Below are 16,995 nucleotides of genomic sequence, written 5' to 3'. Positions count from 1 at the left end.
AAGAAACAATATGTTTTCAAGAGATGAATAGAAAACATCCCATGGTTTTGACAGTGGAAATGATAGCAAGGATCATGTTCAATAACCGCATATGAACATCTTTTCGAGGGATGAGGAATTATCCACCAGTAACAACACTCAACCTTTTCCCAAGCCTAGTTAAAGGATGGGTGTTGATGCCAGGTGTTTCGTGAGAAGCCATATTTTTCCAAGAAACCATATATTTTCAAGGGATGAATAGAAAACGTTCCACAGTTTTGAAACTGGGGATTATAGCAAGGATCTTGTTCAAGAACTGCGTATTATGAACATGTTTTCAAGGGATGAGGGATTCCAAGAGACGAAGAGAAAAGGTTTTGTGGTTTTGAAAGCGGATATGATAGTAAATAAAACCTGTACTTGTGGAGATTGATGCCAGGTATTTCGTGTGAAGCCATATGTTTCCAAGAAACCATATGTTTTCGAGGAATGAATGGAAAACGTTCCACAGTTTTGAAAGTGGAGATGATAGCAAGGATCATGTTCAAGAACTGCCTGTTGTGAACATTTTTTCAAGGGAGGAGGAATTCTCCACCAGTAAAAACACTCCAGTTCTAGTTGGAGGGTTGATGACAGGTATTTACCAAATCAATCATAAGAATTCTTGTTTCAGATATTAAGATTGGCATGTGGCCCAGAAACAGGATTGCTAGAGCCGACTCCAAATAGCTCATCTAAGGCTTTGACAACGAAGTTTTCAAGAGACGAAGAGAAAAGATTTTGTGGTTTTGAAATTGGATATGATAGTAAATAAACCCTGTTCTTGTGGAGATCGAAACTTATACGTACAAAAATTCGGCAAATGAAATAATGGTTCACATAGACGTATGGTGTGGATTGTGTTGGATACGTAACTGGCTTACACTCTTTCTTTGAGTTCAATTTTTTTTTTAAAAAAAAAGGGTACTGTTTGTCATTTCATCTATTGGGTAGCTTCTTAGGTGATTTTTAATGTAAGGCATTATATAGGTATGTTGATGCTTGTCACTTGTGTTTGATTGTTTCTCATATAATGCGTTAGATAGTTTTACCACATTCTCTCTATCACAGTCTCCATCAATCTCAAGCATCTAGGTTTGCTTTTAAAATTTGAAATCCAAATGAGCCAAGGGATTGTGTAACATTATTCTCTTAGTGTAAAAATAAAAAACAACATGGCGGTTGTATTTGAAAGCAAAGAGATGCAGAAGCTTTTCTGTGTATTTGAGACAACCCAATGGGGTTGAATATATAGATATTACAATCATCTATACAAGGAAAGAATAAACGCAGAATTCTCTATCTATAGAAACAAGATATATAAGGTATGGATATACAAGGTATGTGAGCTGTCTAACATCCCCCCTCAAACTAATGCTGGTCATCAACAAGTAATAGTTTGCCAACAAGAAAAGAGTGACGTGCAGACGTGAGGGACTTGGTGAGAATGTCAGCAATCTGATCATGGGATGCCACATGTGGAAGAGAAATGAGCCCAGACTGAAATTTCTCGCGGATAAAATGACAGTCAACTTCAATATGCTTCGTCCGTTCATGAAAAACCGGGTTAGAGGCAATCTGAATTGCACTGAGATTATCGACATGGAGTGGAGTGAGATTCTGTAGAGGAAAGCCCAAGTCTGAAAGAAGTCCACGTAACCAGACGAGCTCACTACACGCAGCTGACTTCGCCCGATACTCAGCTTCTATACTTGATTTGGAAACAATGGCCTGCTTCTTACACTTCCAAGAGATGAGAGAAGTGCCAAGAAAAACACAGTAGTCAGTGGTAGATCTTCGTGAGAGTGTATCTAACCCAATCAACATCCGAATAACCATGAAGATCCAGAGTCACTGTGGAGGAGAAGAACAGAGATCGATCTAGAGTGCCACGAAGGTACCGTAGGATGCGTAACACCGCAGTCATATGAAGAGTCCGAGGAGCAGAAACAAACTGACTGACGACTTGGACAGCGTAGACAATATCAGGGCGAGTCATAGTTAAGTAAATCAGACTCCCAACCAGACGGCGGTATAAATCGGGCTGTGCAAGTAGATCACCATCGTCAATGCCATAGTGAACGTTAAGTTCTAAAGGAGTCTGAACCGTCTTCTGATCCGTCAATGATGCCAAGGCGAGAAGATCCTTGGTATATTTACGCTGGCTGACCAGAATCCCACGGTTGGAACGCGAAAATTCAAGTCCAAGAAAGTATGTTAGATGGCCGAGGTCTTTCATCTTGAAGGATGCTTGCAGAACTTCCTTTAAAGCCGAAATGCCAGTAGCATCGCTACCAGTCAGTAGGAGGTCATCAACATAGACGAGGACAATGACAATTCCACGAGCAGTTGTGCGCAAAAATAAGGATGGGTCATGACCACTTTGAGTAAAGTCGGCACCTGTAATAACATTGTGAAAGTGTTAGAACCATGCCCGAGGTGCCTGTTTGAGGCCATACAGGGCTTTCTTTAAACGACATACCTTATTGTCAGGGATTAAGGAACCAGGAGGAGGTTTCAAATATACGGTTTCTTGAAGGTCTCCATGAAGAAAGGCATTTTTCACATCCATCTGAGAGAGTGGCCATGAGCGAACAGAAGATATAGCCAGAAGAGTACGAACAGTTTTCATCTTGGCCACAGGAGCGAAAGTCTCATCGTAATCAATTCCATATTCTTGTTTGTATCCCTGAGTGACAAGTCAAGCCTTGTATCTATCCAATGATCCATCAGACTTGAGCTTGACAGAATAAATCCATTTGCTACCAATTAGTTGTTGGTCAGTAGGTTGAGTGACAATGTCTCACGTATGATTATCATCCAATGCCGCAAGTTCTTCTGCCATAGCCTTCTTCCAACAATCATGAGTGGTTGCCTGAGAATATGAAGTAGGAATAGAAACAGTATCCAGAGTAGCATTCATGGCAGACATAGAGCATATCAAGCGATCAGGCGCTCGATGTTCACGAGCGGAACGACGTATCGAGGTAGGTTCGGGATCCGCAACAGGTACAGTAGGTTCGGGTTGAGTAATAGGTGGTGGATCTGTACGTGCTCGACGTGAGTAAACCTGCAACGGACGAGGGAGAGTACTCGAGGCAAACGGAATTTCAGGAAAGGTGGTTAGACCAGAAGAGTTTGGAGTGTGCAGAGGAGGAGGAGAGGAATGAAATGCAATATGTTCAAGAAAAATAACATGCCGTGAAACCCGAATACGACGAGAAACAGGATCATAACATCGAAAACCCTTTTGAGTTTCTCCAAATCCCAAGTACATACATTTGACTGATTTTGGAGATAGTTTATTACGTTCACGTGAAGCCAGGTGAACATAACAGATACAACCAAAAACACGGAATGTGGAATATGCAGGAGGTAAGCCGGTGAGAACAAAGTAGGGAGATTTACTGTGTAGAACTTTGGTTGGCATCCGGTTAATCAAGTAGACTGAATGTAACATGGCTTCCACCCAGAAGGAACGAGGAACACCCATAGCTGTCATCAGGGTGTTGGCAGTTTCAACAATATGACGATTTTTTCGTTCAGCCACCCCGTTCTGTTGTGGAGTATCAGAACAGGTGGTTTGATGAATAATCCCATGACTTTGAAGAAATGTACGAAATTCGGTTGAGAGATATTCCCCCCTGAGTCAGAGCGGAGAGTTTGAACTGTAGCCTGAAACTAAGTCTTCACCATAGAGTGAAATAACTTGAATTTTTCAAAAACCTGTGACTTTGATTGAAGAAAGTAAATCCAAGTGTACCGTGTGAAATCATCAATGAATATAACATAATATCGTAATCCAGAGAGAGACATAATTGGTGAAGAACCCCAGACATCCGTATGCACAAGTTCAAACATAGAAGATGATTTTGTAATACTTAAAGAAAAGGGAATACACTTGCTTTTTGAAAGACAACAGGAAGAACAAGAATAATCCAAATCATTTTTATCAAGAGAAATATTCCCTAACATGGCAGATGAAATTAACTGAAGTAACCGATCAGAATGAGGATGACCTAGGCGAAAGTGCCACAATTTCCACAATTTATTTGCTGAAGTAGTATCTGATGAAGATGGAGAAAAGAAATAACAAGTCGGAGTGACAGATGGATCAAAGTCCAGCACTATACCTTTTCCGTTGCCAGATCCTGCACAAAACAACAGTTGGAAAGAAACATGACTAAGCAGTTATTGGATGTGAGTTGACCAACTGAAATTAAATTGGAGGAGAGGTTAGGGACATGAAACATATCAGGAAGAGTGAATTGACGATGAGCAGAAGGAGAGAAAGTCAATGAACCAACGGACTGAATAGGTAGTCTAGTGCCATCCGCAGTAGAAATAGCTTGATTGCCAGTGTAGGGACGAATGTCACAAAGATGGGATACAACACCGGTCATATGATTTGAAGCACCCGAATCAAAGAACCATGTAGGAGATGGGGATATACTTGACATACCGGCCGCAGAAAGGGCCTGAACGATTTGTTGGAGCATCGCAGGAGTCAACGGAGATGAAATACCTTCAGCAGAAATAGTAGGTGGAGAACCAATAACAGACGGCTCGGAAGAAAGTGGTAGTAGTAGCAGAAAGAGCACGACCACGACCACGACCTAAAGAAGATGCATAGGCACGTGTACGGCAGTCCTGAATACCATGACCAGTCCGTCGACAATAAGCGCACCATTCTTTGCATTAAGCGACAACATGACCCACCTTGTTGCAGCCGCGACAAGTCAAATAAGTGGAACCACGTGTTGGTGTCGTAGTAGACACAGCAAGCACCATATTAGATGACCCCGGAGTTGAGGAAGGAAGAGAGAGAACCTTCAGTCGTTGTTCCTCTGCCAATAAATCATTAATAATCGAATTCAATGAAGGAGGGCTACGGTTCAAGAGAGCAGCCCGACAATGCTCAAATTTCGGACGCAGCTTCATAAGAAATTGTCGTACTTGCGCACTCTCGCGCATAGATTGGAATATCTTAAAGTCATGAGGAAATGTTGGATCCATCATAGCCATCTCTGTCCAAATAGTGACAATTTTGGAGTAGAATGATTGAATATTGTCATCACCTTGAGTAAGGTTAATGAGATCCTGTTCCAAGCGGTATAACCGGGCTGCACTACTCTGTTGATAAATTGTCTGGAGGTGCTCCCACATTGCCTTAGCAGTGCGATGAGGTGTGAGGCCAATAGCAATGGACCGATCGACCGAATCGAGAATCCAGGTAATAATTCGTCCATTGTTCATGTCCCAATCAGCTAATTTTTCGGCATCTGTGGAAGTGGGGATAGAAATAAATCCATCAATGAGTCCCCACAACCCACGACCCTTGAGGAAGTTCTGGAAATGGATGGCCCAGAGAGAATAGTTGGTACCATCAAAACTACAACGTGGGGCCTCTGTACGTGATGAGTTCTTGTCCATTGTTTTGAAGTAATTTAAAGTACTCAAAGAGTTACAGCAGAAGGTGTAAGATGTACCATACAGCAGGAGATACCCAAGCAATTGTAGTTTCTGGATCTGGTAGAATAACACAACAACAGCAACGGATTTGAATAGAGATAGGATTTAGAAAAGCAGATCTGGAACAGGATGGAACAACAGCAACAGTAATATGTTCGAACAGCAATAGTATTCGGACAGCAGATCTGGAGCAGCAACGAGTTCGAACAGTAGCAAGGTTCGGATGAGCAGATCTAGGACAGGACGAGCAGATCTGAAGCAGAGGGATCACCGGACGACGAAGCAGGGGCAGCCGGATGACGCAGGGGCGGTCGGATGCGCAGGAACAGTGACCGGAGGAACAGTGACCGGACACAGCAGGGATGACCGGACGACACAGCAGGGGCGGCCAGATGATGCAGGAGGGGCGATCGGATGCGCAGGGACAGTGACCGGACGCAACAGGGATGGACGGACGACGCAGCAGGGGCGGTCGGATGATGCAGGCGGGGCGGTCGGATGAGCAGGGGCAGTTGCCAGACGCAGCAGGGGTGGTGACCGGACGATGCAGGGACGGTTTTGGATCAAGGAGGCTCTGATACCATGAAAGTAAAGAGATGCAGAAGTTTTTCTGTATATTTGAGACAACCAATGGGGTTGAATATATAGATATTACAATCATCTATACAAGGAAAGAATAAACGCAGAATTCTTTAACTATAGAAACAAGATATATAAGGTATGGATATACAAGGTATGTGAGCTGTCTAACAGTATTTGCAATGAGCTTGAATTGCTTTTATTGTTTCTTTTGTCCCCATTCTCTTCTTTTTTTCTCATTGGAGATCAGTGAAAGAGTTTATGGTGTTGTCATCCATAAGAGAAATTCTCATTCTTGTTCTTTTAGATAAGATCAATCTTGGACTCTTAGGGCCTGTTTGGATCGCCCGGACCTAACGTACTGCATTGTTTTAAGTTGAATAAATACAATATACCGCGTTTGAATTGGATTTGAAATCCGCCTTAGTACATAGCATGCGAATACAGCGCCGAACCAAAACTGCGTGGACACGCGGTTCGGATGTACATTACGACGACATCGGGCAGTGTAGCGATGTCATTGCACTGCACCGCCTCTTAAAGCAGAGAACTCCCTCAAACGACTGCGTGCTTCGCACATCCATATGCTCTTCCTGCGCCATCCTTCTTCTTCTCCGTCGTAAAAAACCCTCTTGTAAAAGGAATGGATGAGTTTACGGCCACATCTTAGACGGAGACGCAGTTGCTTGCTTCATCGTCTTCACCTACGTTGAAGAAGATATGCCCTCTTCTTAGGGCCATCATTTCATAAACATTATTTTTCTTACGCCCAAAATTTCTTACCGTAAGGGCAGAAGTGAAAGAAGGTATGGGTTTCTCTTCCCACTATACATTCTGGGACAACAGCTGATCCTTGTTCTAAATGGACTGTATCCATCCTTTCATCCATGGATACCGTTTCTCTCATGTACCCTCTTTTACAGGAGGAGATGAGTACTTTCGTATACACCTCTCTCCTATACCCTACGCAGAGGGTCTATCCGATGAAAGTTTTCAATCCAATTTTCTGCCATGTTTAGATCTACATGAGGTGAAATCGTATCTGAACTGAATCCTGCTGATGGATTCACCTCATGGCTTGTGGGACATGACCACTGCGTGTTATACATTGTTCGAATATTTATGATATCCATCTGCCAATGCTTACTCTTTTTAAAGTTTCTGCCTATATCAGATGCTTCCCTCGCCCAATTCCTTCCACCCAAAAACTACTGTTCTCTTGTCTTTTCCAATGGTTTGTTTCGTGTAGTGCTGCGTTGAATATAGAAGGTAATACTCCAACCTCAATATGTTACAATGTCTCAATACAGCAAATCGAAACCTGTTGTTTATAGATATTGTTGTCCATAATGCTATGAATATTCATCGTTCATGATACACCTGTCTGAAAGACTATAAGATCAGATTTCTAGTGTTTTGTAAGCAAATGTCTTCATTTTGGATGGAATATCGTTCCCATTCTACTTTCAAATTTCTTGTTGAATTCAGATTATTTTACAGAATTTTCTGACGACCATTGATGCAGAATCCACTATTTGCATATGTACAAATCGTCACACTAATCAGTTCATTAACAACAAACAGAGGTGCGTATCTATACTCTGTCTGATCATGCCTACATTCATTACATGTGATCGGGCCATCATCTATTTCCTGATATATGTAATTTCCTGTCGGCCGACTGTTAACATTTCCCTAATCACAGATTCATTTCTTTCCACTATGACATGCGATATTGTAAAGACTGGTTAAATTTTTTATCCCCAAATTTACATACATCTCATATCTACCTTTCCTGTATGTTGTGTTTCTATATTTCTTTTTATTACACTTGTATTCATTGTTGTACATATACTCAAGTTATGTCATATGCATTAAAAATTACAAAATAACTAAGAATAATAACAGGTGCAGCCCCCATTTGACAAAATGGTGTCTCATTCTGGGGAAAACAACGGAGATCAGTCTTCCAGTAGTGAATGGAATGAAAACGAAATAGCTGCTGCATTAATCGTTATCACAGCGTCTACGTGTGTCATGGGAGCTGCTTAATATTATCGGCGATATTGTATGAACGCAAGGCATAGAGGTGGTGATATTGAGAGAAATAGATTCATAAATGGAATCATTAAAAAGAGTGATGTTGACTGTGTAGCACAGTTAAGGATGGGTTGGAATAAGTTCTTCGAATTATGCTCTCTACTAAGAGATCGGAATTTATTTTCGGATTCAAGGAGGTGTAGTTTGGAGGAACAAGTGGTATTGTTCCTCCATACAATAGGCCACAATGTAAGAAACCGGGTCATTGGACACTGCTTTTCCAGGTCTGGTGAGACCGTTAGTCGTCATTTCTGAAGAGTTCTTGATGCTTCATTTCCAAGTCATTTCTGAAGACTTTATCCTGAATATATCAAGTTTCCAGGTTTATATACACCGAAAGAGATATCTGATAATCTTATGTGGTCATTATATTTTCAGGTAAAATTAGTAATGATTTACATATTTGAAATGAATTAACTATGTGTTAATTTGTAAATAAGAACCTAAAAGTCATAACAACATTTTTGTAGGATTGTATTGGGGCACTTGATGTGATTCATATACCTGCACATTTGCCCAAAGAAGCAAGTGCCACATTTCGAAATCGGAAAGGTGATCTGTCTTAGAATGTATTGGCAGCTTGTACTTTTAATTTAAAATTTGTCTATGTGCTTGCGGGTTGGGATGGTTCGGCATCTGATGCTCATGTTTTACATGATGCGTTAACTCGTTGACCAGATTATTTCCTTATACCTCATGGTAACTAAACACCAATGTGATTTCGTAACAGAAATAATATTAGAAGGTCAAATGTACAAATTTGTAATACCCATACGTTGGTTTGTGTAAGGAAGTACCATGTCGTTGATGCGGGTTATGCGCATTCTCCTGGCTTTATGGCACCTTATCGGGGTGTCAGGTATCATTTGAATGAGTTTTGTACCGGACGAAAGCCTACAAATAAGAAATAACTATTCAATTATCGTCATGCACAGCTGCGAAATGTCATTGAACGTTGTTTTGGACTCTTGAAACGTCGTTTCCCTATACTCCGTGTAGCACCACAGTTCAAATTTAAAACTCAAGTAAAGATTGTTATAGCATGTTGTGTAATACACAACTTCATCCGTGTATGTGGTGAAGACGGATTTACAGAAACAGTTGAGGATATTGCAGACAGTGCTAATGACATATCGCCATCTCCTGTGGACGTAAGTACGATGGAAGAAAATCGGGCATTTTCTTGCATGACAGATAAAACAAGAGAAGACTGGACGAAAAAAAGGGATGACATCGCAGATAGGATGTGGGATGATAGTTTGTCTCGGACCCGACAGCGTCATTGACTTCGCCTTGCGTCTGTTTCATGTATTATGCTGTTTGTATAACAACAAATTGTCTTCTTTTAAAAATTGTGTTTGGTTGGTGGGATTTTGAACTGGTTTTTTTTTTTTTTAAGATCTAATAGGTACTTTATCATCATGGATATTTTTCTATGACACTAAATTTAATATTGATTACATGCCGGGTTAACAGTAGCTGTCCTATTATATTTCAAGATGCTTTAATCTGTACTTTATATGGTTTCCTATAAACTGCAATTAAGTTATTATGTTAACTATTTCTATTCCCATTAACTGTTACTAATGCGTAGGTAATATGAATTTCTTAAGAAGTACGTACAAGGGAAAAAGGTGTTTACGTGAAACAGGTTCCCCGAGACTGGAAACATGCTCCCCCAAAAAGAACACAACATCACCAAGTAGGCTTATTAGTAGCCCTAATAGGAAAATTTTGACAACTGGCAGCAAAAGTAAACGTTCAGTTGGTAGGAAAATTGGGTGAATTCAATGGACAGATCATATGGACAATGCATTAATTGATGCACTAGTGGAACAAGTCTACCTCGGGAGGAAAACTGATATGGGATTCAAACCAGAGGCTTAAAAGGCCACCATAACAAAAATTTCTGATAGATGTGATGATGATCTTAAGAACAAACATATTTTTAACCGATTGCGGACGTTAAAAAGATTCTTTTGGGCCGTGTAAGACATGTTGAATGCCTTCGGATTTGGATGGGACCGTGAAAACAAAATGGTGAAGGCGACAGACGAAGTCTGGGATAGGTACATAGCTATAAGTAATTATGCATTAAAAGTTCTTTGTCTTCTCCTTTGTTCAGTTTTATTCGTTACAATGGGTTTGTAACATTGTATTTTACTTTTTGCAGTCTCACCCATTCGCCGAAAAGGTGCGTGGCAAACATATTGACAGATACTATGATCTGTCATTCATGTTCGGGAATGACATTGCTCATGGCTCATTTGCGAGCACGGCTTACTCATCACCTTTTTATAGTTGCTGACGAAGTAGAAATGAGTTGAATTCTGACTTTGATACAGACGACTATGGGGCTGACACAGTTCGCCTCTCTTTAGACTCTGGCGAGGCCCACGACAGTGGTTCAACCCCTCATGTCAATGATGCATCTAATCGGTTGAATAGGATAAATGCACCAAACGTGGATACCTCGAGGGGGTCCAAGAACACCCATTCTACCACTATCGGCTTGTCTCGTCCAAAAAGGGAGAAACCGAGTGATTTAATTGGCGACCGAATGGGTGAAGTGGCTGATGCCGTGAAGTCCCTTACTATTACAATGTCCCAAGGCAAGAAAATGACCCGAGTCCAAAAAATTCTGAGCATACTTGAAGAGGTAGAGGGACTCAACCCTGAGGATCAACTGCATGCTGCACGGATGTTGCAGGGGGACGTTGTCACTGTCGGGCTTTTCATGAAGATGGGCCATGAGAGGCGTAAGGAGTGGGTGCAAAAACTGCTTGAACGCAGTGATCCGATTTAAAAAAACATTCCATTTGCTACTTTGTTTATGGGTTCATGATGAAACTGTTTCACTCTTTTTGATTTTTTTTATAAACTTTCTTTCTTAAATTTACTGTATAACTATTATGGTTGGATGGGTTTGGATGCTGTGGGATTTAGTCTTGCCTGCGCTGTGATGTCTGACAGTTAATTTTGGATTTTGTAAGTGTTAATGGTCGGACCATCCCAATAGTTCTTTTTTTTTTTTTAATCTGCTATTTGTGATCATCCTTTTATGTTCAACATACAGACTATTGATCTTTTACATGATACAGTAACCTGTTGGGATGTTCGCGTCATATTATCAGAGCAGATATATTCGGTTTTCTTCATTTGATATATTGTCCAGTGTAGGTTTTAATAAAGACTTCGCAGGAACCTGCTGTGAAGTCTACTTCAGACTATTAGGCCAGATATCTGGAGTTGTCTTCATATGACATATTGTGCACTGTAGATTATAAATATATTGCAGGAATATGTTGTGATGTCTGCCTCAGAATTGCAGAGCAGATTTCTTCACTTCTCATTCATTGATATATTGACCAATGTAGGTTATAAATACATTGCAAGTGATGTCTACGACGGACTTGCAGACTAGATTTGTTCACTTCTGTTCAACTGATATATTGTCCACTTTATGGTTCAATCCTTAATTCAGGAATGTGGTGTGATGTCTGCCTCAGATTCATTCTGAGTCCATTCGGATTAAATTTTTAGCTGATTATGCTTCTATTTCCTTATTAAGATAAGTCATTCATCTCTGATATTATAAATTCTATCTATTACATACTGACACCTCAATATGTACAGGTGCCATATACCTATTCAACAATTGATAAATATTATGAACAGATATGATTACTTCTTCATATAGTCATATTGTGGTGTCACAGTCTGACTTCAAGTAATCATACTTGGTTATGTATGGATACTGCTAATTTCGAAGAGAATCTAAATACATATGCACATGAAGGCCAGATGAATTTGTTTACCTTATCATTTGAATGTAGAAGGTATATTCGAGAGGATTTTGTAATTGGCTTGAATTCGTTGTTCAGGTGAGAAAATTTAGGATACTGCATGACCACAAGTGATGTTCTTAGTTCTATAAAAGACCCCGGATTAATCCATGAGCACACAATGCACTTTCATTCTGACAACGTGTTTTGTTTGTAGGTAGAAATGAGTAAATACTATGTCGTATTTGTGGGTAGAGTGCCAGGAATATATGACAACTGGGAGGATGCTCGGGAACGGGTTGAAAGATTTAGCGGGTCCAGACACCGATCGTTCAGAACGCACGGTGAGGCTGTCAGAGGGTGGACTACATTCAAGGTATAATCCTAAATTGCAAACGGAAAATTTTGAAGACAAGTTTAGGAATTTTTGTTTTTTTTTTTTCAGATTCATCCATTGTATCTGAGGTGTAATAGTAAGTTGATTACATGTTATTAGGCCACTCTGTAGCAACATGGGTCCGGCAACACCGGTGGTGTACATAAAAGGGCATCATCAAACATGACAGGAAGACTGTTGGGAAGAGTTGAAGGTGGTTTCGCTCCCATTCAGTCCCCGCCAGGCACCGACGAAGATCGAAATAGAGTGCAGGGCTCAGGCGTCTCGAATTCGGACATGTTTCGAAATACTGATAACGAGGGGATTATGAATGGCATCATCAAAATTATGATTGGAGTCGTGCTTATATATGTAGCAGTTGCATGGTTTATTTCAAGTTTCTGATGAGCGGAGAAAGCTGAGGACCAGCTTCATCGTTATCTTTTTGAGACTGTCCTCACTGTCACTCTCTCTCTCTCTCTCTCTCTCCTATATATATATATATATATATATATATATATATATATATATATATATATATATATATATATATATATATATATATTAATATGTTTTTTTTTCAGCTTACAGCTAATTCGTTCCAGAATCTGTATTTATCGTATTGTATGTGTAGTGTTATCTTTGGACTGTGTTTTCTTTGCTTCATCTGGTAATCGGATCTTTAATTTTCAATACTTTTGTAATGGATGAGTTTGTGCTGTGTCTATGTGAAAGCAGAACCTCAATTAATTACCCACTGTTTCATGTGAATGGCAGAACCTCAATTCATTACCCACTGTTTCGTGTGAATGGCATCTTAGCCGTTGAAAAGGTTGGCCCTATCTTGGAGATCATTAGGTGATGAAATCTGGATGGTGGATTGACTCATAGTGCAAAGAAGGCCCACCTAATAAGTAAATCAAACTGTTATTGTGGGTGCATAGTCTAGAAGTGGGGTGTCAACATACACCGTGATAATCTGGATGGTGGATTGACTCATTCTGTATGTTAATCTATATAAGTTGATTGACGGTTTGGATTAAATCCATAAACCGTGATGGGGCCCACATAGATACAATGTGATGGTCAATGGTGTAATGAGTGTATGTGGTGAATACGAAGTCCACATAGATCGATCCTTCAACAAACATTGAACATGCATACATCCATTGATTACATATGCAAAGCCAGTCCTTCCCAAACAGTCTAATCGAAAATGAAAAGGGCACTTGATACAGGCCCTTAAATATTTTTTTTTCACTGGAAATGTTTAGATGTTGGAAAATGCGCAATTCCAACGCATTGGAAGAGACTCGTCTTATCAAACCTATTCACAATATGTAAATTTGATCGAATATCAAACTCAGTTTGAGTAATTCACTTTGTTTCCAAAAATAAATGTAGGAGTCTACATCAATTAGATGTAAATAATAATAATAATAATAATAATAACAAAGCCTTTTTGTATGGAGATCTATAGAAGGCCTACATGTGTAACTTATATTAACCATTCGCAGTGAGGAAGAAAAGGTTTGTCAGTTAGAAAATTGTTTGTATAAATTGAAACAATCTCCTAGAGCATGGTTTGAGAGTTATCAGATCATCAATGGGGTATAGATTTTGAACAAGTGATGCAAATAAATGTATCTTGAAGGTACTAGATATTATGATACTGATTTTGAATGTAGAAGACATTTGTTGAATTGAAAGTTACCAGGATTGATTATCTGATATAAATTACATTGGTTCAGTAAGATCTTTTCTTAAAGTGAAAGTTGGGGATCCTTTTTTTCCAAAACAGTTTTCAAGTTCCATGACATTTTTATGAAATATCTGAGATGTAATGGGAAAATCCACCTGGAAGCCAGCCGGTCGAAAGACCCATATAAAAGAATAGGTGAGCGGCCAATCATACAACTTCTGCCAAGCAATCTTGAATCTGAATATTTAGAATGCTATTGGCAAAACAAGATTTGTACATCAAGCCAAGGTACTATGATGATCAACCCCAAATAGCTAGTACAAGGCCACAAAGAAGACATGGCTGCAACATGAGTTGATCCAGTCAGTTGGAGTTCATTGGATCGAATATATAGGATTTTGGGTTGGGCACCTTGGGTTGGAAGTCAGGCTGGGTTGCATTGCGCAGTTGGTTGCTCCAAAGTTCAGGTTAGATTACGGTTGACCCAAAACCCGAGCCAACAAGCCCGCGTTGCACCCTGAGATCAAGATCATCCCCAAGTAGTTGGTATATGGCTGTGATGAAGATCAATGACAAATGGTTGGGACATGGCTACTATGAAATGGGACCCCAAACCCAAATAGCTAAGACAAGGATACAGATGATCAACCCTAAATAGCTGGGGCAAGGCTTTGGAGAAGATCGACCCCAATCACTGGGGCAAGGCCATGATGAAGATCAACATCAAACTAGCTTGAACGAGTAATTCATATCAAAATGGTCACTTATGGGTCCCAGTTTAGATGTATCATGAAAATGTTTATTTGATATCCGACAATCAGATTGGAGAAAATTTCTTGGATGGTTAAAAGTTTAAAAAATACCCAATGGCTCTGTTTCAACAAGCAAGTGTCCACATGTCGAAGATTGGGATTGTTCAACCAATCTGACTTTGGACCTTGAGTTGTTCCACAATTTAGTCAGCTTATCAAGACTCATACACGGCCAAGTATCAAGAAACTCCCCATTCAAAATTGTTAAAACATCAAGACCACAACCAAAATCAAGAACTCAATGAGTAAACAAGAAGCTTACAGTTAGATGAATGCAAGAACATGTTTCAGATAATCATAAATAACTTCAAGCATGCAGCAAGAACAGAAGGCTTAACAAGTGAAGATAAAAGAGTGTTCAAGTTTCAAATATGAAAACATAAAAGAGAACCTACTTCCAAAATGCATTAGGATTTAGGAACACCTAAAAGAATATGCATGATAAAAACAATAAAGACCTCTGGAAATTTCAAATAATGAAACTTAAATAACCCCAAATAGATATGATGATGGTGTTGAAATTGGGGAGCTCAACGACTTCTTATCTGACGCACTGCTCTCAATTTGGACAAGTGTCCGCAGTCAAGACCATTCATCAGGTGGGTCCCACCATGATGAAATTGAGTACCTCAACAAGTTCTTATATGATGCACTGATCTCAGGTAGGACACATGTCACAACCATCCTTTGTCAAGACCATTCATAAGGTGGGTATTGCTTGCCAATCACTTTTTACATTCATTGCCGACATTTGCCAAATATCCTTTTCCATCAACCTTCTGTATGTCTCAGCATTGAACCATTAAGATTGTCTGAACAGTGAGATATTTAATTCCAGTCACAGATCTATGGAAGGACCCACCCAAGTGAACAGTCAATAGGGGTCGTTTGGATGCCTGTAAATGGTTTACAGGCTGTAAATCATTTACAGATTTCAGCCTCATTAGATTTACAGGCAAATAGTTGCGATTTCATTTACAGGCTCTCCATTTACAGGACTAAAACAATTTACAAGCTATCCAAACACAGACAATCATTTATCTGTAAATCACTTACAACCAAACAAGACAGGCTGTAAATGATTTTAAACCATCTACGGGTTACATAGGCCAGCTACTGAAATTTCCTATTTCTAGTGGGACATTTATATGAAAATGAAATTTATAGATGACCACTTTAATTTTTGTTATCAACTATGGAAATACTTAATCCAACTGAAAACTTTGTAATGGAAAAACATCAGAGATTTTGTTATGTATCTGCTTCAAGAAAATTCGGTAATAGAAGTGATGGGAAGAAAAACTATTATCGAATCAAAATACCTTTCTCTCCAATATATCCACATTGCCTCTTCCCTTTCTTTGTCGATCCTCCAACATTGCATATGGAGTCGATGTTCTTCTCAGAGAAGCCTCTTTCATTGTTGAATATAAGTAGAGTCGAGGCGGCACCGGTTGCTGTGATGTCTTTTGATGTGATAACGAACTCCAGAGACGGATCCACATCAGATAAATACTCATTATCTTCGGCGTTCTGTAAATTCATAATCCAAATTCCTTCAATTGCACCAAGTACAGAACATGCATGTTCTCCCCCTCATGATTAGATCAGCCTGATTTTAGACCAGGAGATATTCATGGTGGGGCCCACATTTTGGACGACTCAAATGCAATACACTCGTGGCACGTTAGCACGTGTGAATGAGATGGGTCGTAACTTAGAGTCCATTGAGGTGTATATAAATATTCCTCTTTAGAAAGTAAGGTTAAAAAAAGAAAAAAAAAAAGATGCGATAGTTTAGTTGCTAGTATGAAAAGCAGATTTTTCACTATTGAGTGATAAGAGTCCAGAAAAAAGAATGATTTTAGGTGGGGCCCACTTGATAATTTCTCAACCATAAATGGAGCTGTCAACGGGCCGGGCCTGGTGTAAACTTCGGCCCAGATTTTGCATTGTTTTGGGCCGGGCCATCAGGCCGGTCCTATCCAAATTTCTGATTTTTCACGCCTGAGCCCGGTCCATTGACACCCTACCAATAAAGAACTTCATTTACCGGTGTTTCGCACTGGATCATTTTTTATCCGAAAAGAAGAAATTTGTAAATTGGTGAAAGCTCCACCTTTGAATGGTTAGGATCATCACATATGGGTA

The 16,995-nt window shown here is 39.8% G+C and overlaps 1 protein-coding gene across 1 annotated transcript in view; it reads right to left on the bottom strand.

The window, feature by feature from the left end:
• The window catches only part of LOC131246678 (uncharacterized), a 37,153-nt gene that overhangs the window by 5,035 nt on the left and 15,123 nt on the right, over positions 1 to 16,995 (bottom strand). The window contains exon 2 of the mRNA XM_058247033.1: positions 16,167 to 16,377. Within this exon, the coding sequence (XP_058103016.1) occupies positions 16,167 to 16,377 (211 nt within the window). The remainder of the gene's footprint in view (positions 1 to 16,166; positions 16,378 to 16,995) is intronic.

Source organism: Magnolia sinica, chromosome 5, assembly GCF_029962835.1.
Source record: "Magnolia sinica isolate HGM2019 chromosome 5, MsV1, whole genome shotgun sequence".
Classification (NCBI taxonomy): Eukaryota; Viridiplantae; Streptophyta; class Magnoliopsida; order Magnoliales; family Magnoliaceae; genus Magnolia; species Magnolia sinica.
The sequence above is the reverse complement of the archived record's forward strand: the minus strand, read 5'-3'. Positions and strand labels throughout refer to the sequence as shown.